The following is a 24,844-nucleotide window of genomic DNA, read 5'->3' as shown; positions in this document are numbered from 1 at the left end:
CGGAGAACAATTTCTCATTTCCATATTGGCAATTACTAGTAATTGGGCACTAGGTTTAAAGAATACTACATACAAATGCTTTCAGCTAAAAATGGTAAAAGGTACCAAAGCCATCGCATTGAAATGTGGAATGTTGCCCTTTACATCAGTAAATTAGAGCTCAAAGAATTTCATAGACAAAAACTTGATTATACATGATAACATCATGATTTAGGGATCACATTAACCCCTAATAGCCATATGTACCGATTTAATTAGTGCTTGTGAGTTTCAGCTACTAGTTGCGTAATTTAGCAACATAAGTTATTTTTTCTTTTCCTATCTATTTTCGTAAGTTACTATATTGAAATGTATAACCACTATGACTTAGAATGCTTTGTTCATGTCAAATGATTCATATTATTCAGTGTATAGCATATATCATAAATTTAATGTGGGCTAAATGTATCAATATTTGAGAAGAGTTGATATATAATATAGGAAATTAAGTAGTACACCACATGTTTCCATGTAAACAAAAAAGGTCCCACATTGACAAAATACAACACAAACAACACCTTTATAATCTCAACAGATCAATAGTTAGAGCACGACCTTACTTGAACAGGATCTGTTCTATAGGATCGTACCTCTGTATCCTTGAGTTCTAAGGAGACAGAAAACCAAGTCTGGTGGATGAATAATGACCGTGCGATTAGAGCGTGATTAACGGCCACCGTTGATCTTCGGATCGCCGGTGCTGTAGAGGATCGTTCCTCAGCTCCTTCGAGAGCCGGGGATGGTCGCACGGTTGTCTGACAGACTCCCAAATCTTTTTAAATTTTTATTTTCATTTATTTTGTAGTTTAATTACTGCAACATCGAGCTAAAAATAATTTCAGTATATTTTTTTTGAAATTTTGAGAGACAAAAATGAAAGGGAAATTCGGAGGAAAGAAGGTTCCGACCGGAACACCGTCGTTGGCGAAGTCGTGTGTAGTGGTTGTTTTGTCGCTCCTCGGTGGTGCCTCTATTGTCCACAACATCTACAAACCTGACCTTGTAAGTTGTTCCTACTTTTAATCACTTCTTTTTATAGTTTTGTAGATTGCACACCATATGTTTGATAAAATGCCCAAGTGACAGAAATAAGCATATACTAATAGCATGTTGTTAATCAAAAGAAAAGGTGGAAATGGTATCATGAACAAATATATGTGCTGAAATTTCAATGTGTGAGACATGACTCCATGTGCTGAAATGGCAAAGATTAGAGGATCATTATTCCCTCTTTCATTGCGAGGTAGATTCGAGTTTCTACATACTTGGGTTATGGCTATATGTGGAAAAGATGTATTAATGATCTTCAATAGAAATACTTGTAAGTCCTTGATACTCCTTCATGATTATAAGTGCTAATAATTGTTTTTTTTTTTTTTTTTTAGATAGTAATTGCAAAGATTTTTGTTAGAAACCTGGATATAAATATCGAAAAATCATATCCCACGACTCATAAACCAACTGTTGTCAGCAAAGACTATCGCAGAAGTATAGAGTCACAGTTTTGCTAGTGTTTCTTCTTTGTACAGCTCTGTGTCATTCATACTTGGGTTATGGCTATATGTGGAAAAGATGTATTAATGATCTTCAATAGAAATACTTGTAAGTCCTTGATACTCCTTCATGATTATAAGTGCTAATAATTGTTTTTTTTTTTTTTTTTTTAGATAGTAATTGCAAAGATTTTTGTTAGAAACCTGGATATGAATATCGAAAAATCATATCCCACGACTCATAAACCAACTGTTGTCAGCAAAGACTATCGCAGAAGTATAGAGTCACAGTTTTGCTAGTGTTTCTTCTTTGTACAGCTCTGTGTCATTCATTTTAGTGTACAAGTATTTTCTGCTTTATAAAGATCACTAGGAAGTATAGGATTCCAGAACTCTGCTTTTTTAGGAACAACTATAGCAGCAGAACCATCAGACTCATTGCTTGTCTTGCTCGAAGGCAGTTTTTTTCTCTTACTTCTTTTGTTGCTGTTTGATAAAATGCTCCATTGCATTAAGTAATGTATATATGATTGATTTTTAAAATTATTATGTGCCTATAATATACTTTTTCTACATGATTGTTGCATCATTATATAATATAGCTGCTATGTGAAGAAACTATATTCAATTGAAATCTGTTGTATTACTGATGGTTCATTAGCGTTTCAAATCTCATGTAACAAATCCATGATATCCGATTCTTGCAACTCTATATTAGATTAGCATTAATAACATAAGTCATCTTTGATAATCTAATCTTCTAGAGTCTTAAGTTAGGCTTGTTGAAATGTACTTACTCTGCAGCATGGCTTCTTTGTTTATGTCAAATGAGTTTGTTGTATAAGCAAGGGATTTTCTGTGTGTGCAGACTTTGCCGCCTTTGGAAGAAGTGAGTGAAGATAAGCCAAAGGAGAAGCAGTGATGATTGCATCTATCTCGTTGTCTGTCATTTGCTCTAAGTTTGACTTGAGTAATGAAAGATGCCATTAGATCAGAAGACTTAGATTTCGAGCTAAATGTATGAATCTTTGAAAAGGGTCATGTAAGGATATGAAGTATACACTTTTTTATTTCCCGAAACTAAGTGATGAAACTTGCTGTTGAATGAAGTTTAATGTCATGCATGCTTGTTTTGAAGTATGATTAAATACTGTAGTATTGTCTCTTTCTATATATCTTTACTTTCATGAGATAGATTTTGAATTCATTTGTATAAATGAGAATTATTGGTTAAATTTTTAATGTTCCACCATGAAAAGTCAAGCTAGGAACTTCATTTTAGGAGTATAGGACGAAAGAAGTATTTTTGTACTCTTTTCTCTGATAGTTTGCTCAGTATTCTACTTGTATTTAAGAATGTCCCTCTCCTTTTCTATTTTTGATCATGGGAATGACAAATTTACTCTTACATAAAATACATTTGATCCCACCATTTTTGTCTCTAATCAATTTCAATCAACCCAAAGTTTAAAAAAGTAAAAAATGACAACGGGGCAAACAATTGGGGTCAGAGGCAGTATAACAACTTGAGACACGAAAATAACCATATTAAATGATGGTAGAACACAGGGTAGAAATTAAATAGATGATCAATTCTGTAATGGAGTAATAGTAGCCTTATATATATATATTCTAGTATTCTACTGCTAATAAGCTTGTTTGTGCTAATCTTAAATAACTAATACTTGAATGAAAGAGAAAATTTGATCATATGTTAGATTGGAGACTCAATCCAAGTATATGGTATGCCTTTCCAAGCAGTAATGGACTTTCGTTGAGTACCAAATAACAAAGCTCTTGTGCTGATAGTACTTGGCGTTTGCGAAACCCCCAAGTCACACCATCCTGCATATTATAAAAGCAATTATTTCTGTAACAAACTCCATACCTATCCCACTTTCCATGTCACTCAATCATCGAGGTCAAAGATGGAGTTACCGTGAAAGCCATTGATAACAAAATTACAGGAGTAGGTATCTCGACGCTGAAGGAAGAGTTGGAACCAGTGAATATAGCTCTGTTACCCAGGTTCGTAACTTTCTTCACCTTTCCGTCTTTAACATCTAGCTCAAGTACCTCGAATCTGATGGTTTTACAAGAGGTAATAGGAAAACTAATCACATGATGCTGTAATATCACCTGACGGATAACCAACAATTGACTTGCAGATTCAACTAAATAATAATACTTCCATGTTTCATTATTATTTCTTGTTTCCAACTGAGTGACCACCTGAAAATGAATTTTACTATTTTTCCATGAAAGTTAACCCCATAAAACTCTCCTTGATAAAAAGTTATGTCGCGGCAAAGAGAACCAAGAAAGCTGCTATTCTAGTTCAAGTTCAGTTGGGGGTCTGGATCCACCACTTGAATCCACCCACACCCATGACCCATCATAGGCCGAGCCATGTCTCCAATAAACCAGCATTGACGGAATAGATATAATGGTTGTAGCTTTGTCCTCCAAAGTAAGGAAGACAATGAAATCCGAGGTGACAATGCGTGGTTCCTACACCCAGGTGTACCATGCTAAACGCAGCTAAAAGAACATGAAATGGAGGTCTCAAAATAAGTAAAAAAAGCGAAAAGAACACTAGTTTATCAGACATAGAACACAAGAATATTTGTGTAACTTCCTTTAAAATAGGAAAATCAATTATTAAATATTCTTTACCTCACATTAATTGTCAAGTTTTTTTTACACAGAATAATACTTATAATCAACTCCATTTAAGCATAATTATAAGTACAACTTGATATTAGAAACAAAATCCTTAAAAAATGAAGTTATCTTTTGGACCTTGTACTTTTCACCTTAAAATATAATATTTAGTAAAATTAATTTGATTTTAGTTTACTAAAAATAATTGAAGTTCAATAAAAAATAATTTTAGTTTTGTAAAAGTAATTTCAATTTAGTTAAAATAAGGTGCATCTCCAATAATCTTGCAATTAATTCTTACAAATTAGATACTTACCTCTTAGCGGTGAATGAAATTTCAATAACTAAAGCATCACACGAAATCGAGTTTCAAATTGAAAAGGAACGAGGGGTTTAAATAAAGGGAGACTATCCAGCACTTAACAAAGAGAGAATTATTGAGAGGGAAGGGTGGGATTTTCTTGGAAGTTTTACCTAACATTTATGCCAATGTTACTCCATATAATAAAAAGTTGTTACAAATAATCGAGACGAGTCTAACAAAATCACATATGAGTAACATGACTATATTTTTTCCATACGTATAAGGAATCTACGTGTGTGAATGATGTAAAATTCCGAACGTTGAGATTTAAAAAAATTGGAGAAAGTATAATATCAAAAAATGATGATTAAAGTTGAGAAAAAATAAAAATAAAAATAAAATCAAGTGTGTCAATTATTTTAGGACAGAGGGAGTAAAAGAAATATTGTATAAATCATTCAATTTTTTATCACTAGAAAGAAAACTACAAATATGACTTTGCTACAAGTGGCAACATTTGGAGCCAAATCTTATTCCAACCAAAAGTTTATATATACCCATAACATTGTATCTTGCCTACACCACAAATGAAATATATTTCAAGACTTAACTTTATACAAGACTTACTCTTTTGAATAAGCAATGCATCTATGTTTGATTAGATAATTATACAATTTTTGTTATGACAAAATGTATTAGTCTCCCTTTTCAAATCTTGGTTTCACCCATTCGTATATAATTTACAATAGGCATAAGAAAATATAAAACAAATTGATTAACTCAATCTGATGGCCTAGTAATAGAACTGCTGCAAACTGTAAATTGCCTTGAATCTTCTAATAATATTAACACTTGTATGTTTTTCAAGGTTGCTGCTCCATCCTCTATGACTCCCAGTATTACTTCTGCATATGCCCATCAGCCTACATCTCAACAGGTTTGATACTTTGATTATTTGATTACATTTGATATTTTAACAAAAATTAATTAACTCTATCTAATCTTATGCAGTACATAAGCACATCCTCGACCTCTGTCGAAACTTGAGTGAGGAGCAGTAGTACCAGATATGAAGAGGCTGATTTAACTATAGACTAATGTATGCTGATATATGCTACAGGCTGATGTACTGTTGATATGAGGCTACCTATACGTTTAAAATATGATATAGGATATATGCTACAGGCTGATGTACTGTAGACATTGATATGAGGCTACTTATACGTTTATAATGTGATATAGGCTATGTCATATGATTCTTTTACGTTCACAAGATTAATTCCGTGTTATTTTGCAATTTATACATTAAACCTTCAATAATTCTGTGTTATTTAGTTTAGGTTGCCGTGGAATGTGATCTTTTGCTAGAGTTGATTCCAACTAGCACCAAAAAAACCAAAAGAAAACAATACCATCGGAGAGATCAGAACATAATTAGTGAAAATTGAAAAGATATGCATTTTGTTCTTTTACACAAGTGGAATCGGAGAACAATTTCCCATTTCCATATTGGCAATTGCTAGTCATTGAGCACTAGGATCAAGGATTACTACATACAAGGGCTTTCAGCTAAAAATGGTGAAAGGTACCGGAGCCATCGCATTGAAATCCACGGCCTACCTAGTTAAGAGGATACATTTTAAAGCAAAAATCAACGCAAAGTAGTAAATAAGAAATATTCAGGAAGCACCTCCGGCTCCAGCTAGCCCAAATGATTCATATCTGCACCAGCAGCAGCCCCTTCATCCTGAGGTTGTCGTCCAGTCAATTACCAACTTAATATCCAGATTGGGATTAATAAACTAACTCTAATAAAATTACAAATTACCTGCTGCTGAGGGAGGATGACATTTAGGCTTATATTACTGGATGAAAATGAATCGGATTTAAGACATCACTACTGGAAGCTGGATTCACATATCGATCATTCATTACCACTTTGCCTCCCTTGAAAATTCCCCCTGCCGCGCCTTAAATGACCCTGTCCCCCTCTCCCTCGGAATCTCGAAGCTCCAGATTGACTCTCGGTTTGCACCCCAGGGTCATTTGATCTACTGCTGTTATTATATGGTCCCACAGGCTGGTATTCATAGTGTGAGTTCTGCCTCTGCCTCTCACGATTTGCAGAGGGAAAATGCTGCTTGTTTTCTTGGACCGTCGAGCTCCAATCCCCACGAGAATCATGTCCTCGATTAGAACGCCCATTCTTGCGGTATCCAGAAGAAGGACGATACTCATTGCGACCATCCGATCCTCCAAATGATGCAGGTTCAACCTCCCCTGCAGAAGCTTCTGGTTCCTGAATAGGAGAATGAGGACGCCTTTTAACAGGAGCGACTCTCTTATCCCGCTTAGCATCTTCATTTCCTGTTCTAAGAATTGCTTCACCTGCACCTTTACTTTCAGAAGTTGGTGCTGAATCTGTAGCAGCAGATTGTTTAAATTGTGATGAAGAATGTGAGCCACCATAGGGACCAGTTTCGACTTTCAAGGCCTCGCTTTCAGGGATTAAATTTTGACTGCCACGAGACCTATTTCCTTGCTGACTATGTGCAACATAGCCTTGAGACTTGGGTTGCCAATGAGGCATAGAGCGGTCCCCAGCTGCTCGATTGTCTCTTGAAGACATTGTCTTATCCGCTTGATTTGCCTCTACATACAGAAGCTCAGTCAAACCAGCATTTGGATCTTTATGATCAAGAATCTGAGGACTCCCACCGCCTTTTTGCCCCTTGTATGGAGGCCTTTTCCCCCTTCCTGTTGGAATGTGGCCCTTTACATCGGTGGACTCTGCCAGTGGATTAGAGCTCAAATCAGTTACACTCTCCCAACCATCAGATATAATGATTTGTGGTCCTTTCACTGAGTGTTGATCAGGTCTAGATGGTGGTCCTCTCACAAAGGATTCATCAGACTTAACAGTTGACTGAGACCCATTGGATGCTTGACTATTTTTGCTAGTATTAGCAGCAGAACCGTCTTGGGAAGCTTGGATGGAAGTTGATTCAGCAGCAACACGCTGACGCCATGATCCCTGAACCCTTTGATTCCTATTCTTACCATCTACATGTTTAGATTCCACATTAGCCCCTGTTTTCATGACATTCTCAGAGCTATGAGAAGCCTTGTCTCTACCACCACTTCCATCAGTTTCAGGTGGATCAACTGAAGTAGATGGAGATTGCTGTATACTTCCTTGCTGTGCCAGCTCTTTGGCTACAGGCTTAGGGACATATCTTTCCATCTCAGCCCTTTTAGTTTTGGAGCTATTGTGCACCAAATTATCACCTGTTGATGTAGAGACTAAAGGTTCAGCAGCCTTCTTGCTGGTTTGGTCAGTAACCTCAAGTTTATTATGCGGTCGAACTGGTGCCCAAACAACAGCGTCATTGCTGTGAGATTTTTCAGATGCCCTATTGCCTTGTGAATTTCTGGGCTTACGAGAATGTTGGGCTTTCCAGGCACTATTAACTTTACCATGAGTATCTTCACTAGATATTGAAGAGTGGTTTTCTGAGGACTGAATGCCATCTTTAGGATCGGATGACAGTTGCATGGAGATGGAATTAACTGGCAAGCTGGAACAATTCTGCTCTGTACTTTCAGGACTACCTTGAGCAAAATTAGAATCCTTCGGCTGAGTTACAGACGGAGAAACAGCAATTGATGACTCCTCTACCTTGTGCCTGCTCTTTCCACTCTTGTGAATTTTCTTTTTTTGAACAGGTAAATCAGCAATAACAGGTGATTCAGATTGTTCTTTTCCAACCCCTGAAGCAACAAAGCTACCAGTAACTTCTTGAGTTGTACTTGCAACCTTGAGATCTTTCAGCACATCTGTTCTAACAGCAGGAATTGCATCTTCTACAGAATTTTTCTCAGGTGGAACACTTTGCCTTTGTTTGTGACCTACTCGTTTCTGCTTTGACACTTCACGAACTTGAGGTGTAGTTCTGTGACTAGCAGCATCATCAACATTAATGCCAGCTGCTGACAATTGATTCTGTGAGGAAAAAGATTCCTCCTGACAAGCACCTATCTTGGTTTCTGCAGCCAGAGGCCTAGAAGATACAGAAGAATCCACAGTTTTAGTAACATTTCTTTCGTTTATCTGGGTGAAATTATTGGCAGAAACTGAGCTTGACCCAGTGCTGTGATTAGCATCCACACTTGACTCAACCTGATTTCTGGAGATATCTTGCTTCTTTGAAGCATCACCAGGTGGTGGGATAAATTTTTTCAAGTTTGGATTTTCCACTCCCTGGTTAGCACTACGCCTATTCAGTTCTTCAAGTTTAGCAAGTGCCTTTGCTTTCTGTTCTCTTACCCGCTCTTCCTCTTCCTTTTGTAACTGGATTGCACGTTGTTTTGCTATCTCTCTCATTTTAGCACGCTGAAAAATATAATTAACGAGCAAATTAAAACTTTACAGTACTTTGAAAGGCATTTAAAACAAAGATGTGAATTCAAACACACCTGCATATCACTAGGATCAATATTTGACACAACAGATCCCCCATCATCTATCCCTGGAACATTTGCCCTCGACAACTCAACAGTCTGTACAGCTGCAATGTGTTCTATTTGATCGTTAGTAACTGATCTGGAACCAGCTTCAACCACAGATTGCGTATTGGATTTCCTTCCCCGTCCATCAGCATCTTGTCCATGAAACCCTCCTTTTCCATGAGGATCTCCTCTACTTTGTGCTCCACGAACAGATCTCCTGTGAATCTGAAAATCAGAACAGCAAAAACAAGACTACAACAGAATAACGCAAGCAAAGTGCAACAAAACCTGGGGGCAGCTGTCACGCTGGCAACCGCTGATTCTTGATTTTTATCATCTGCAGAAACATCATTACAACGGGGAACAGGGACAAGCACTCCTGTGGGATGATGGTGTTCCAAAACAACATCAGAGTTGGCTTCATTTGCAGATCGATGATCCTTGGAATTGCTCACTTGCACCCTATCATTAGGCCCCTCCTCCCTATGGAAACCCTCTTGTTTTCGGCCAGTGGCACGAGCCTTAGCATTCAAACCCTCTAACTTTTGTATCAAAGAATGATCTCGAGGAGAAACTACATCCTCCATGGAAGGACTTATCTGAGTTTCATCTATATCACTCAAGCGATCAGGGAAATTCCCACAAGAAAGGTTATTAGAAGTAAATTTATCATCAAAACGAGAAGCAACTTCTTTGGTTGCACGTTTCCCATAATGAATATCCTCATCTTTCCTGTAATTATCTTCCCAGGCATTCTCCTGCAGCGGTGCCTTTGATAAGATCCCCTTTTCATGAATGCCAGTAGTACCTCTATGACCCCACCTCTCTTCCTCATTCTGATTCCAACTACCATTTGGATGCCCCAAGACTTTGTAGTGTCCTCGGGAATCATGTGGATGACCAGGCTCTACTTGATCAGGACCCCTACCTTCCCGTGACCGAGGACGAACATTGTTTTGATCAGGAACATTTTGGTTTGCATGTCTAGTATAGACAGGAGGTCCAGCTGACATTCCCATAAATGGTAAATCTCGTTCATTGGGATTACAAAATCCCAGCGGAGGTCTGTAATAGCCATCATATGGAACAGGGCCAGGATAAAATCCAGGCCTCATAGGCATACCTGGATGCATGTGTGGGACATGTGTCATGTGTGGCATATCCCCATTTTTGGGGCGATGTCCATGATGGCCAGCACCGGGGGGCATTGGCTGAGAGCTGGCTATACCAGCAGGAGGAACCTGTGGGTGATAATAAGGAAATGGCTCCATAGGAAAGCCACCAGGAGGTACAGGACCACCATAAGGAGGAGGACCAGGAGGCCCTCTATACCAACCTCCTCCAGGAGGGTTAACTGGTGGGGCACCACGCCAAGATTCATAATGAGGAGCCATGTTAGGGTTTGGGTACATGTGAGGCTCTCCATGCCATCTTTCCATGTTAGGTCGAGGCCCATCTTCAACAAATGGGGGCCCATCTTTCCTCCAAGAATTACCTTTGACATCTGAGTTTCTGGAGATGTCATCTATGAAGAGAGAAAAGTATAAACAGAACATTACTACTTTAAAAAGAACGAATAGTTGAAAAAAATAAAATAAAATAAAGGGTGCAAATAGCAATATAACATCTGCCAGCAAAACAAGCAGATTGACTAACCACCATGTGAAATTCCTCTACCATCTTCCGTGGTTCTCACTCCACCAGAAGAACCAGGACGTCCATGAGGAGCATGATCTGTCACATGATATAAATCACAATATGAGTAAAAGCACAGACCAACAATGAGAAAGCAGCCACCAAATTTGCAAGTACCTTGAAGCATACTGTCTATTGATTTATACTTAAAAAGTTAACAAGGTCAAAGATCCTAGAAGACTGACAACCATTAGGCTTAGTTTAATTAAAAAAAACAACAGAAGAAAATATTCTTGCTCCTACCAGAGGGTCAATTAGGGGATGTGCAGAAATGGAAACTATGGTAATAGTTCGTAATCACCTTCTCCCATCCCAACCTATGGTTTAGGATTGATAAAAATTGCAAATTGATATTCTAAAAAGGCATGCAAGCAATGCCTTAAAATCAGGAAACACCCACCACCCAGTTCAGAATCACCTCCTCATTCCCTACAGCCCAACCACAATTGTTTAGAAATAGTAACAAATTATAAACTGTTTCCATTATTCTAAAAAGGTCCTACAAGATGCAAGCAACAGCTGCTCACAATTAAAAAAAATAAAAAAAAAAACCCACCGCCCAATACAGAAATTGCTTTACTTTCTGAAAAGAAAAAAAAAAAAAAAAAAAAAAAAAGAAGAATCAAACAAAACAAAAGGCCAAACATAATAAAAGCCCTTCCTAGAAGCAATAGAGGTACGAAGAGAATGACCGCAAAGTTTGTAAAAGCAAGCATGAGCACCTAGGGTCTCCATGTTCATGTTAGATTCGTCTTTCTCTGAACCAAGTGTAGGAAAATCTCCTGATGTCAAAGAGAACCCTTCTTTTGCAGAGGATGCAACCCCCTGCATACATATCAGCAAATTGATAAAAAGTCAGATACTGCAAGAAAAATACTAATTATATGGGTCAAGGATGTATACAGGGCCCATAATAATGCTGCGAATTCCTACTATGAGCTAGCTATAAACAAAAAAAAGGGTCACATTAAACTATTTGTTTGATCAACATACCGTCCGTTCTGAAGATGTGTTTGCACCCCAAACCCCAGAACCTTCAGGTGCAGATTCAGCAAACCTTGATAAGTGTGAGCTACCAGGTCTAGTTTCAGCACTACGAGGGCGTAATGATGTCGATGAAGCATTGTTGGATGCCAAAATCCCTGAGGCTGATGATGGCCTCGAATTTGAACCCCACGCACTGCCATTAGAATCATGAGCTCTCTCACTGCCAGCAGTTGATGGGCGAGTTCCACCACTGGATGAAGGTCGACCTACCAGCTGACGGGGCGAGGAGCTACTACCATCAGTAGTTGGTGACAGTGCTGAGGTACCCCATGCATTAGACCCAGCAGAAGATGGTCGGCTCCCCCAACTAAGTGTGCCCCTTAATTTGTCACCCAAAAAAATAAAAAAATAAAAAATAAATAAAAAAAGAAGAAAGAAAAAAAGCTCCTTTAAACTCATTACTTATACTTGCAATGACAAATTAGAAAGAAAGGGCAACGAGGCAATTCTAAATGAAAATTGAGAATAATTGTGAAGATACATCTAAAACTACTTACTTGGGAACAATTTCAACATTAGGGTCCAAACCATGATTCTCCAACCTTGACCATCCAAAGTAAAAACATAAGAAAACTTCAAAAAGCAGAAGCTAAGTACATGCTTCAAAGATGAGATCAGGAGAACAAGAACCTTTGACTGGGCAAATTAATGGGCTTCGGAACAGCAACTTTTCCCAAGACAGTCATGCCCCCTCTTCTTGCAGAAGCCCATCTGCGTAACCAACCATAAAGCTGAGCAGTGCTATATATAGTCCCATATTTTGCTTAAATTGTAATGAAAATGTAAAGATGTACAGAAAATGTATATACAGAAGAGATAATCAAGTAATAAATGCTAGAGGTTACTAGAAATAAATCAAAAGATGATTTCATTTCACCCCCACAACCCTTAGTTTCACAGTTTAGTCATCTTATAGGGACAGGAAATTATATTGATACATGTGATTATATCAAAGAACATTATGAATCTTTCAACAGAACCATCCTTGGCCTTGAACAGTGTTGGTAAAATACAATCCTACTACAGATCCATTAACCGCAAACAGCTATCATCTATTAGGAATATCACAAGTTCAACAAATATTTTGACACCCTAACCTGACCTCATTAAGTAGAAACCAATTGATAGGAATCGCCAAAAAAAAGAGGGAACAGCTTCTGTTTTGACACAAAATAAGGGTAGAAATGCCACGAGCCTTGCCACGGCTGGCTCAGCCACCAGTTGGGCTGGTCAGGCTATATGTAAACCTCTATACTGTGTCATGCGGTAATTCTAGCCATAAAACAGGAAAATTAAAATCTACAGACCTAACTAAATAAGTCTCTGAACGTATCATAATCTCAGACTTCAAATTCTTTAACACTGCAGGACCCACCCATATCAACAATAGACTTCTAATCTCGAAGATAAAAGGTTTGTGCAAACCCTTGCTCACATTTAAAGAAAGCAATACATTTCTTTTGATATTAAATATTGCTTTACTTGGCAGAGAGAGAGGTGGGTGCCCTATGGATAAAAGAAACCATAAAGTTGCATAGTAGAAAATTTGTGAAACAACTCAAACAAGTCCGTTGGATCTATTCAAATCAAATACTAACAGGTTAAAAGTTACATTTGAGTAGGTGATTTTGGGTTGATTCAATAAGACTTGTATAAGACTCTGAGTCTTAAGACTTGGGGTGACTCAACGAATTAGGGGTTTGCAAGATGCCTTTTCTATTTCACTTTTAAAACAAATAGATATAGCAATGTCTCAGCAAAGTTAAATTACACATGCAGCAACTAACAGTTCAAAATACAGCTATTCATTCATAGACAGGTCATACAACAAACATGTTAAATTGTTAAATCCAGTAATACTAATAACTTACAGTATTTTTTGATAGGATGTAATCATTATCTCATTATTATTTTTAATGCGATTGGATTTCAGATCAGTCACAGAACAGGTTGATTAAAATGTGACCCAAATTTTTTTGAATTGTTCACACACATCAAAAAGCAGGTTTTAGTGCAAAATTTTGGTAAAAACACACAAACCCACTTTTCATGGGTCAGGTCAAATTGTGAAGGCTACACAGTAAATTGAACACCACGTGAAAGAAGAGTGGGGTATGAGGGCGCAAAAACATCTTCATTTTGTGGAAGATTGAACTTGGAACCAAAAAATCATTCAGGCAATCACTAGATAAAGCTCAATTCTATGAGCGGGAATAGCAAGACTTTAAAAATACAGCTACAGAACATAGAAAACACTTAGGTCTAAATTAAGGTTGGGAGATTCATGCAAACCTTCCCACGTTTGCTTGACCCACACACCCCTAAGTATCCAACTTTCCCATTTCAAAACATTATCTACAAGGCGAAGGCTCCTCTTAAGGTTGGATGCATTTGTGTGAAAGTTTCTGCAAAGGCAGAGGTCAGGGATGGCTATCACGCCTAACAATTTCTTGCTTTGCTGAGCTAATGGTGAGCCAAGTGCACGTGTTTTCCTACGTTGTGACATGGTAAGTTACCTTTGGATAAAACTTTTTGTGGTGTGTAATGAAGCATTAAGAAATTCGTCAATTATATAGCAATGATTTCAGAATCATTCATTTTGTGGGGCTTGGTGAGGAGATGGAGGGAAGGAGAAGAGGTTGCTTAGGTAATATTTAAATAATGGTAATTCATGGCAAGTATAGCTAGAAATAATTTGAAAAAATTTCAAAAACAAGGTTGACACGTGTGATATGTTGTGGAGTGAAGTCAACTTGTCAGGTTCTTACCGTTCTTTATATGCTAAAGCAGCTGGGCTTTCCCAGATTAGTCTATTAACATAAATTGGGCGAACTTGTAGTTGTGGCCTTTTGGATTACATTATAAGAACACCCTAACATCTTTTTGGTACTCTATTCTACGCAGTTCTACTAATTCTTACTTAAAAACAAATTACATACATTTAAAAATTAAGGGCATAAATTCAAAAAGTGGATTCTCTAACAACGGTAATTATTATGAATAATAATGACAAGTTAAAGAAGGTATGACAAACAAATCATTTATAAATATATACAGAACAATTGTCTTGATTATTTCCATTCTCACCACCCTTTCCTAATATTACTCTCAAATTATTTATCTACCTTACTTCATCAATCAACAAACTAATATGCCAAAAAGTGATTGTTATTGTTTTTCAAGCCATTACACACAAACAAACAACAAACTAAAAAAAAGGTGAATTTTTATGCATGCGTGTGTGTGTACACATGAAAATTTCTTATTTTTGGCTTAATTCTGAAAGAAAAGAGATAAAGAAAAGAATTTCTATTATTTAAAATACCTTCGATCTCCAGTTATCGTACTTGATGTCATAGCTTGATCAAAGTTGCAAGATCATCCAATCTGTCACATAATGTAAATGTAAAATCAACAAAATACATAAATAAATATTGAAGAACAAAAGCAAAGGATTCAAATACAGCTTTTCAGACATAATTGAACTAGGGGGCACACTAAAGCGACTACAACATACCTAAGAGAACCTCATTCTACGACAGTGATCGGTAAATAATATGTTTGAAAAACTAGAATGTAATTCCACACAGTGAATAAGAGTATTAACAGGTAGTTTAACCATTTGCATGTAATTACATACATCTGATACTCACTCCATCACCAAATAAAAGCCCCATTAGCCTTTTGCACAAGTTTTTAGAAAATTGATTATAAAATTAGATAGTGGGGTTTGGTTGATTAAATGTATATAAAAAAAAAAAATTAAAAAAAAAAAAAATAGAGGGGCCTGGTAAATTAAACATGTGAAAATAGTAGGGTTTGGTTGATTTAAAGCGAATAGATAAAAAGGTGAATAAAACAATTATTTGGGGAAAATAATATAGGAGAAGTGGGACTTTTACTTGGGGACAGAGAGTGTACATATTTTTAGATTTCCAAGAGTAGAACATTATGCACCAATAAAAATAGGTTTTTTTTTCAAAGGGAAAAAAAATGCCAACTCTAAGCAGACTTTATCAGACTGCAGAGATGACATAATTAGCATCCACTCTAAAATTGGAAGTATAAAATTAAAATTAAAATAACATCAATAACAATCACAACATCACTACTTCAGAAGTAAAATAAAATTAATTATCATGGCCATTGTCACCATCAAAATCTTGTAACACGTATAATTAATAATGTAGAACAAGCCAAATACGGGGCCCAACACAGCCATCCATTATAACTTTTAACTTGTACTGCAGAATGCACACAAGAGCAAACTGATCAAAAGAATGGAAGTGAAGCTTGGGTTAGAGATGAAAAGCAGTCAGGCATTCAGAAGCAACTATAATCGATGATTACAGAAGAAAAGCTATTTCAACAGCTCGGGTTTTGTTAAATAATCCCTAAAGTCTATATATCAGATAAACAACTCAACTCATATTAGATTTTCCAATTAACAACAGAAATTTCAAGCCACACTAATGACCACGAACAGTGTTGAGGGAATTAGAACATGTACATGGAAGCAGAGTTAAACAAGAATGACACATCAATGTGCAAAACTCGGTAAAGTTGAACACAAGAAAATTCCCAAATTTATTCCATTCTCTCTTGTTTATACAATGGCCACAGGAAAAGTCCCAATTAACAATTCAAATAAGCATATGTATGACATCTGATGAGCAACCTGCAACCCCTAAGCAACACGTTCGGATGGACCATCGTTCAGCTCCCTGTCCCTCCCCTTTGCCAACATATGCTAATACTTATGATCAAAATGATCACTCATGAAGAATTCCAAGTTTCCAACAAGCTTAACTTCTGAAATTCCATCTTCCCAAACTGTGAAAACCCTATATCCTTACACCCAAGCATCAGCAATGCTGCACATACAGTACTTATCCACCATAAAACTTGCCAAAACTATTCTATTACACTTGCATTTACCTGAAAGCATCATCAAAGTTTCGTACTCGCCACAACCTATTTAGTACAGCTAAAATAGGACATATATGGCCTTTTTGTCCAATTTCTAAAATATTGATGTGACCGAGCAACAAACAATTAGCTCAAAGTGTTAAAGACTAATTACTCTTGCTGCCCAAAAAATTGAAACAGACAAAAAAGGACTTTTTTTGTAAATTCAACACAAACCTATGCGGAATTTCATCAGAAATAATCCCAGAAACTTAGACAAACATCTAACAATTAACACTATATGACAAACATAGTAACTTAATCCAACGTTTAATCATATTAATAATTCTATGGCATTTCAATAAATTACAACAAAATTCAACGCATTTTCGCAGAAAATAAGTGAGCAAAAATCACCTCAATTGTCGCAATTTCGCTGGTAACCTCTGCAACTTCTTAAATTCAAAATATAGAAACCTTGTTTAATTTTGATCTTCAAAACTAACTAAAACCCTAAATCGAAGGATCGAAATTTGTAATACAAATGAATTGAAAAAATTGATCGACGTAAAATTCGTACAAAGTTCTAGAATTAGCGAAAATCGGACGGACGGAAGCTGCCGGCCGGAGAAAATCCGGTGGCCGGATTATTGAACACCGTATGATAATCCGATTGATCGAGTTCTGAAAATGGTTGAATTAGGAATGAAATTAGGGTTGAAAAAGAGGGAGAGAGAAAAAAGGGGAAGAGAGAGAAAAAAAATTGCAGACGGAAGCCCTAGAATGAAAGAGAAAGAAAGAAAGAAAGATGAAGCAAAACTTCTTCTTCACCCCTTTGATATGTTTTTTTGTTCTGCCCTTTTTAGATTGTCTTGATGATTTTAATTTTTTTTTGAGTTTGAATTGGCCTGATGGGTCATGGGTTCAACTCCTAATCCATTAACGGATTAACCCGGTTTAAATCCACTCGTCATCACTTAATTCAATCAACTTAATTTAAAATTAATCGTAATTCATTAAAGATTTTATCGTAATTAAATAAGGCCGGTTAATTTGATCCGATTTATAGAAACGGTAAGAAAAAAAAATGCCCTTTATAAGACTATTTTGCTCATAATTGTGTCTAAATTTCCCGTTTTCGAACCCTGGAAAACTGGGCCCTTGTTGGCCTAGTCAATACGGTGATAACATCTACTCCGTAGTTATTTTAGATTAATAAAAACAAGAAATTAAAATCAATTGGGGCATTAGGCATAAGCGTTGCACACAGTCTTTTCATGTTCATGGGCCTAGTTGGTAAAGCTCTATATGGTGTGATTAATTTAACAAAAAAACTTGGGATAAATTCATGTAAAAAGTGGGTATAGACGTCACTATATATTTATAACAAATAGTGTGCATCAGGTGCACATGAGATTTTATATGACAACGACATAAGACATTTTAATCAATATAAGGTGTTACACTCCATCTATTGGGGAATAAGGTTTACATAGAACATTTTAATCCCATTTTCTAAATAAATTCGATGTAATTAGAAATTTAAATACAAAGACTATTTCGCTTTGAATGCATTTGTGGGTTAAGGGCGAAAAGGAAACTATTATGATCTAATTGTGTAGTATAGTTATGGTTTGTAAATTTTTATCATTAACATTCTATATAGTGCAATTGACGACTAGTCTTCCTATATTTAAGATTTTGTCTCAATAGTGCACTCAAATTGTTATAGAAGAATGAGACTAGAAAAATTTGTAATTAACGAGATTCGTTATTATTCAATCATCGGTGATCATAACACATCCTTAATAGAACTTCTCACATGATCTCGACCTTGTTCTCATCTTTCAAACCAAGATCATAGCAAAGGAGAGTAGGTGACACTTATGGTTTTCCTTAAGCATGGTTGAATTATCTTCCGATCATCAAATATTCAATGTCAACAAGAATAGTGTACACTCAACCTAATATTAACTACTATATAACAAGTCATTAATTTTGGCATCACATCACAGTCACACTAGATTAAAATCTAAGACATATCTTCTTACCTCCCTCCCTTTTCGATTCACGAAAATACTTGATTATGAACATTTTGCTTTTTGGAACTAGGAAGGCCGATTCCTACAAAGCAAACGAGCACAAGTCCTTAGAAAATAATTTTGAATATTAATTCAATTAAGAGCCACACCATAACAAATCTTTCATTTTTATCTTGTAAATTTATTAATGTATGCAGAGATAAAACCATAAAGACTAGCTATGTAGAGATAAACCACAAAGATTCAATCTCAATTTTTAATTACTAGACTAGACTAGAGTTAAGGCATTAACGAACCAAACTACTTGAATTCGTTAGTGGTCAATTCGGATCAAATCTTAATTAAGCTCAAAAGAACAATTATTCTTAATCAAAATCCTAAATTGCACATGATCTAGAATTAGCCAATTTCAAGGGGCCCAATCAACCATCATCGATTTCTTCCACTTCACCAACCAATCTGTCAATCGTCAAGTGCAAAACAAGGCTGTTGGGTTGTCACTTCCACTTCAGAGATCTGCTTCGATCTTTCATTGTTCTTTGAAAGCGAAAGACGGGGAGATCTCTGAGTTACTACCAGGTTCGTGGATCATACAATATACTTTGAAATTTGCTATATTATATACTTAATTTTAATTTATAGGATTATGTTTCAAAGTCAGCGTTTTGAGCTAAATCGATGAAATTTAGGATTACCCTTTGATTAAATAAACTCATGGGTTATGGTTCAATTATCAAACTGTTTTCTGGGTTGTGTTTAATTTTTAATGATTTAGTGGGGTTTTTGTGAAAATTAAATGAGAAATTGGGGAATTGAGATTATGGTATTGTGTTTAATTTGGAAATGGAACCTCAAACCCCATCAAAAAGCAAAAACTCGATGTTGGGGTCTTTTGACTCTTTTCAATCTCATAAAAAATTGAAATTTTGCTTGATTTTTCTTGCAATTGTGCTAGTTTCAGTTGGTGTAATTTATGGGTATGGATTATTTAGGGAGATTAAGCCATTTTTTACAGTAGTTGTGGATTGTGGAAGTACTGGAACTAGAGTGAATGTTTATGAGTGGAGAATTAATGATGGAAGAAATGGGGGTTTGCCAATGTTATTGAACTCTTATCCCCATGATTCTGCAAAGAATTATTTGTGGAGAAACGGTTGTGAGTACCATTGTATGCAAACCGAGCCCGGGTTGGATAAATTTGTGGTAATTATTCTGGGGTGAGGACTTCCTTGGTGCCATTGCTGCGCTGGGCTGAGGGATTGATACCGAATGATAGACATGGAGATACACCGATTTTTGTTTTAGCTACTGCTGGATTGAGGAGGCTTGCGGTGGAAGATGGCCGGAGGGTTTTGGAAGATTTAGAGCGCGTTGTTAAGGAGCACACGTTTGAGAGGAGAAGAGATTGGATTAGGGTTTTAAGCGGAAGAGAGGAGGCGTATTATGGTTGGGTTGCTTTGAATTACAAATTGGGGTATTTGAATAGATCATCGAGTGAGTTGCCCACGTTAGGGCTTCTTGATCTGGGAGGTTCTTCGTTGCAGGTAATGTTGGAAGCAGACAAGAGGAGAGATGACAGCCACATCTTGGTATCAAAGATCGGTCATGTTAAACATCAGCTTATGGCTTATTCCTTGCCTGCTTTTGGTTTGAACAAGGCTTTTGACAGAACAGTTGCAATGCTTGTTCGAGTAAAGTCAAAGGTAAATGATAATGATTCTGTTATTAGACATCCATGTCTCAGCTCTAAATTCTTAGGAAATTATACTTGCAGCAGTTGTTCTAAATCAGAGTCATTGCTACATTTGGTCGGAGATCCCAATTGGGAGAAATGCAAAAAGCTTGCACAAGCTGCAGCAATGAATTCAAGTATTTCAGATTGGTCAGAGCCTAGATTAAATTCAAGCTGCCGGAGAAGGTCTCCACACGAGGGTAAGTATCAGATTAAGTGCTGCCATCCTCTCTTTAGTAGTTCTGTTTGCAAAATCTAAGGCTTGCTAGTACAGAGTATATTACTATCCTGTTTTCGTAATTGAACCTCACAGTTGCAATTTTTGTCTGGCCAAAGCAACCTTAAGAATAAATTCAAAATTTTGGACAAAAGTCAAGGATTTTGTCCAGCAAAAGTATGTAGATTTTTTCTTCGATGTTTTGTAGGAATTCTTAAGATGTATTCTCTAATTATCTTTTGTGTGGTGTTATACCATTTTTTCATTTACACTTGGCCTATACTCTTTAGTAATCATTAGTAATCAGGGATCTGAACTTCAGATAGGGTATAATTTGATACTCAAAGGTTATGAATTTTACCTCCTGTTAATTTCAATTTAAATCCTATTGGGCGGTGGTATCCCTCGTTTTTTTTTTCAACCTTTAGTATAATTTTCATGGTTAGGACATAGGATTGATTTGAAATATCATGGATTGTCTCCTGCAAAAAAGATGTGGACCATTTTTGGATGTTTTGCTGGAATCAGAAAAGGTTCGCTTTTACCTAATTTTTCTGTATCCATCGCCTGGTTACCTTTTGTAAGATGTTGTATCACTTATTATTATTATTATTTTTTTTACATTACAATTTGTCTTTAGGAACTAGTGGTCTGAAATTCTGATGAGTACATTTCTGACTATCAAAGCTTCTTTTGCAGGCAAGAATATCCTTAACGTCGCCATTAACACCAAAGCTGGTGTTCGGTACCATGCTTTGTCTGGATTCTTCGCTGTGTACAACATGCTAAATTTGACTGCAAAAGCCAATTTGGCAAAAATCTGGGAGACAACCCACCATCTATGCTCAAGTACATGGGATGATGATAGCAAAGTCTCAATCAGTCAATATTGTTTTAAGGTGTTGTATTTGGCATCCCTGATTGAGGATGGTTTATGTATAGGAAATGCAGATGTGATATTTGGTCCTGGAGATATTTCTTGGACATTAGGAGCTTCTTTAGTAGAAGGAGAACATATATGGAGGACAACAGGTGGTTCAAGAACTCTGGTAACAACTCCGCAATATATGGAGGTCATATCATCGCCCATCTTTCTCTTCGTTATATTGGTAGTCCTGGTATTTATTGTTTACCACAGTCAGATTAAGCTGCCTATGCCTCGAAAGAGAAGTGCTGTTGTTGGAGCAGCTTTGCCTTCTTACCCACACTCTAAGCATCGGCCATGACAGTTATAGTGGCTGACAAATGTAATCATACATTGATTTATTTCGTTCTTTGATGTAATATATCTAGAGAATTAGTACCAACTATGCGAAGTTATATAACATCATTTTCACTCCACTGAAAACCGTCATTTTCTAACATTAACTAATGTAGCGATCAACCAGGGTTTGCCATGATAAGAACTATGGAGTATGTCACAGATTCGAGGGCATGAAAACTTGACAAACATACAAGAAGAATGTAATGCGAAGTATAAAACGAGAATTTGATAAAAATGTACAACAACATGGCTTCAGCCTTCTTTTATACAATACTCATTTGTATATTATATACATGGATAATGCAGAAAACATTAAATATTTGCAGAGCTAAACTTGAAGTGGGTTATTCAGTATGTAGCCATTCCACTTGACATGCAGTTATCAGATTCAGATCCTTCAACATTGACCCATACTTCATTAACACGATTGAATATTCGGAAAGGAGAATTATACTGAGCAATTGAGTAAGCAATTTTATTGTCAGATGAGGTTAAGTTGGCCCATTGTGATCTTCCCAAAATGGTAGCCAGTTTCTCAGCCTCAGTTACGACATTACTGTCACCTGCAAACCCTGAAAACTTCCTCACTGCAACACAGTGACTTGGCCATGAGACTGGCTTCAGGTTGAGCTCAGGAAGTGGAAGTGGTGGGGTGGCTTGAAACTTAACAGGTAAGTAGAAGCGAACAACATATGATGATGAATGAAGTGGTCCTGCTCCAGGGACAATGCTAGTCAACACAGGTTTTGTCATGGGGATTCTAGAGAAGTTCAGATTGGCGCCTTGGATGTATTGAAACAGCCTGAAAAGTTATGAAAATATACAACTATTAGAACTTAGAAGCCTTTAAAATCGTCAAAAGTCAGCAGAGCACATCTATTGTTAGCCAGAGATTAGGCAACCTCATAACTTGCAGAAAATGATTTTGTCACATTATACTCAACAGTTCAAGTTGATGAAGCACAACTTAATAAGACTTCAGTGTGAAAATTTTAATTTATATACTTGTATAACCTAATGAACAAACAGGGTTGGAGCTTGAACCGAGCTGTTTGGATTAATTACATTGATTATCTATCACTCACAGAATGGTAGAATCTAGGATCCTTGTGAGAACACCATATGAGTATGAGATTAAGGTTTTTGCTGGGTGTTGGCCAATGACTGTAATACTTCCTTAAATGTTTAGGGGAAATCGACTGAAGTAAATATCACACAAGCTCACTATGATTTTGTTTTTTCTGAACTATCTGTCTAAGGCATAGTTATATTTGAATTGAACTTTCATTCCTTATCTAGTTGTTCAAAAGCTTTTGGCATTACTAGTATATTTCTAATTGCAACAGATCCAGCAATTACAGATAGGTATGCACTCTAAAGTTGTTTTAAATAAAACAAAGCAAAAACCCTTTTTTTCCCCTTCTACTGGTTTATTCTCAATAATAATCTTGCAATACAAAGATGGATTTCCATTTATCAAAGATAGGTACAGTCAATCTTCCTTTCAGAAGTAACAATTTAGTTATACAATTTGGTTTTTTCTTGGGAACAAACTAGGTTACCCTTTTTTAACACTATACCTGCCCCTGCTTCAACCAGCATTTGCATTCTATTTTAGTGATGAAATGGAATTCTAAGATCTCTAACCTATTGATAGATATTAGATACCCTTCAGTTCTTAACTCACATTAAGACTGAACCTCTGAAACAGTGTCCAAGTGGTAATTAATGAAGACGAGAGCAGAAGGTTAGGTTAGGTTAGTTAGTGGAAAATTCCAACTGGTGGAGTACAGACTAGTTCGCCTAAACACCGATTTTTTGGTGTATCATAAACAGTATAAACCAGAACAAATACACTGAGCACGAAACCACAAAGTAGCATTTGAATCATCCACGAAGTTCAGGTTTCCTGCAGGAGATGAATAAAGCCCTTCGGTTTCCTGCAGGCTGCAACTATAATCAACTAATATATTTCAGCAATAACAATTAACAAACCTTGGAATTTTCAAGGTCATTTGCCTATTGTTAAGCTTTACACTAACTAATTATCTCTATTATCCATATGAAGCAAGTTTCCAATACCAAGTGCAGCTCACAAAGCTAGCAACACAATGATACTCAAGCATTCACAATGACTATTATCTTATCGTAAACGTGACAACTCTAGCAGGATCAAGGGCGTAAACCTCTTCATTCAACAACACCGATAACGACACAGCCAGTTAAGCACTTAAGTGTAGTTTAAAATGATCATTACATAATCCTTCTCCACCATATCAAAAGTACTACTACCTCCACCAATACCCTTAATTACAAAGTCATATAATCAGAGCATATAACATAAAAGAATCTCACATACTTTTATCTTGCAATTCATTATCATAATTCATGATAATCCAAATTCAAAAGCTAAAAACATTCAAAATGTCAACAAATTAAGGTAAGAGCAAGTCAAAGGAGAGAGAATTACCGGTGAAAACCTAATTTGGTAGCTTGATGAAAGGAGAGGTGGTTGACGGGAGCAGACATCCAAGTAGATTTCTTATAAATCCTAATTTCAAAATCCGATTCAGAGTGGATTACAGAATAATGCGGCGATTCGATTGCGTTGATCGATGGTACCAGGTACACTGTCACACAGATTGCCACCATTAATTTCCATGTCTTCTTCTCCATTCTTCTCGATTTTTCTGTCTAAAAATGAAAATACAGCTAAATACTTCGTATATCTATACACGTGTTATGTAGAACCAAACAAAGCTGCAAACTGGATCGCAAATGTAGTCTTCTCGTCAATGACAACATGGATTTTACTATTTGTAGTTTGTACTTCCTCGTCTTTGTACCCCTATTATCTCATCTAATGCGTTAGAAATTCCCCTTAGCCTTAGCAAGGAGAGTTACTAACGTTTTTCCTCCTTTTCTTACCT

General features: G+C 36.5%; 2 protein-coding genes, 1 long non-coding RNA gene and 1 pseudogene across 3 annotated transcripts; 2 read left to right on the top strand and 2 right to left on the bottom strand.

Annotated features, from left to right (window-relative positions):
* Positions 1-578: 578 nt before the first annotated feature.
* LOC110727611 lies at positions 579-2,682 on the top strand. The gene is made up of 2 exons (XR_002512559.1): positions 579-1,041; positions 2,401-2,682. It is a non-coding gene; the product is annotated as an uncharacterized LOC110727611 (long non-coding RNA).
* Positions 2,683-5,919: 3,237 nt separating this feature from the next.
* LOC110727610 (protein MODIFIER OF SNC1 1-like) lies at positions 5,920-17,550 on the bottom strand. Its single transcript, XM_021907190.1, has 11 exons — positions 17,077-17,550; positions 15,077-15,138; positions 12,382-12,462; positions 12,249-12,293; positions 11,698-12,070; positions 11,427-11,529; positions 10,666-10,743; positions 9,298-10,534; positions 8,977-9,226; positions 6,329-8,893; positions 5,920-6,247 (listed from the first exon to the last, which is right to left on the bottom strand). Exons 2-10 carry the CDS (start codon positions 15,106-15,108, stop codon positions 6,425-6,427), a joined length of 4,668 nt encoding a protein of 1,555 aa, XP_021762882.1. The 5' UTR covers positions 15,109-15,138; positions 17,077-17,550; the 3' UTR covers positions 5,920-6,247; positions 6,329-6,424.
* Positions 17,551-18,964: 1,414 nt separating this feature from the next.
* LOC110727608 lies at positions 18,965-21,991 on the top strand (annotated as a pseudogene).
* A 124-nt stretch (positions 21,992-22,115) lies between these two features.
* LOC110727609 (heme-binding protein 2-like) lies at positions 22,116-24,825 on the bottom strand. The gene is made up of 2 exons (XM_021907189.1): positions 24,385-24,825; positions 22,116-22,716 (listed from the first exon to the last, which is right to left on the bottom strand). The coding sequence occupies exons 1-2, from the start codon at positions 24,588-24,590 to the stop codon at positions 22,263-22,265; spliced, it is 660 nt and encodes a 219-aa protein (XP_021762881.1). The 5' UTR covers positions 24,591-24,825; the 3' UTR covers positions 22,116-22,262.
* Positions 24,826-24,844: the final 19 nt, after the last annotated feature.

Source organism: Chenopodium quinoa, unplaced genomic scaffold (assembly GCF_001683475.1).
Source record: "Chenopodium quinoa cultivar QQ74 unplaced genomic scaffold, ASM168347v1, whole genome shotgun sequence".
Lineage (NCBI taxonomy): Eukaryota > Viridiplantae > Streptophyta > Magnoliopsida > Caryophyllales > Amaranthaceae > Chenopodium > Chenopodium quinoa.
The sequence above is the reverse complement of the archived record's forward strand: the minus strand, read 5'-3'. Positions and strand labels throughout refer to the sequence as shown.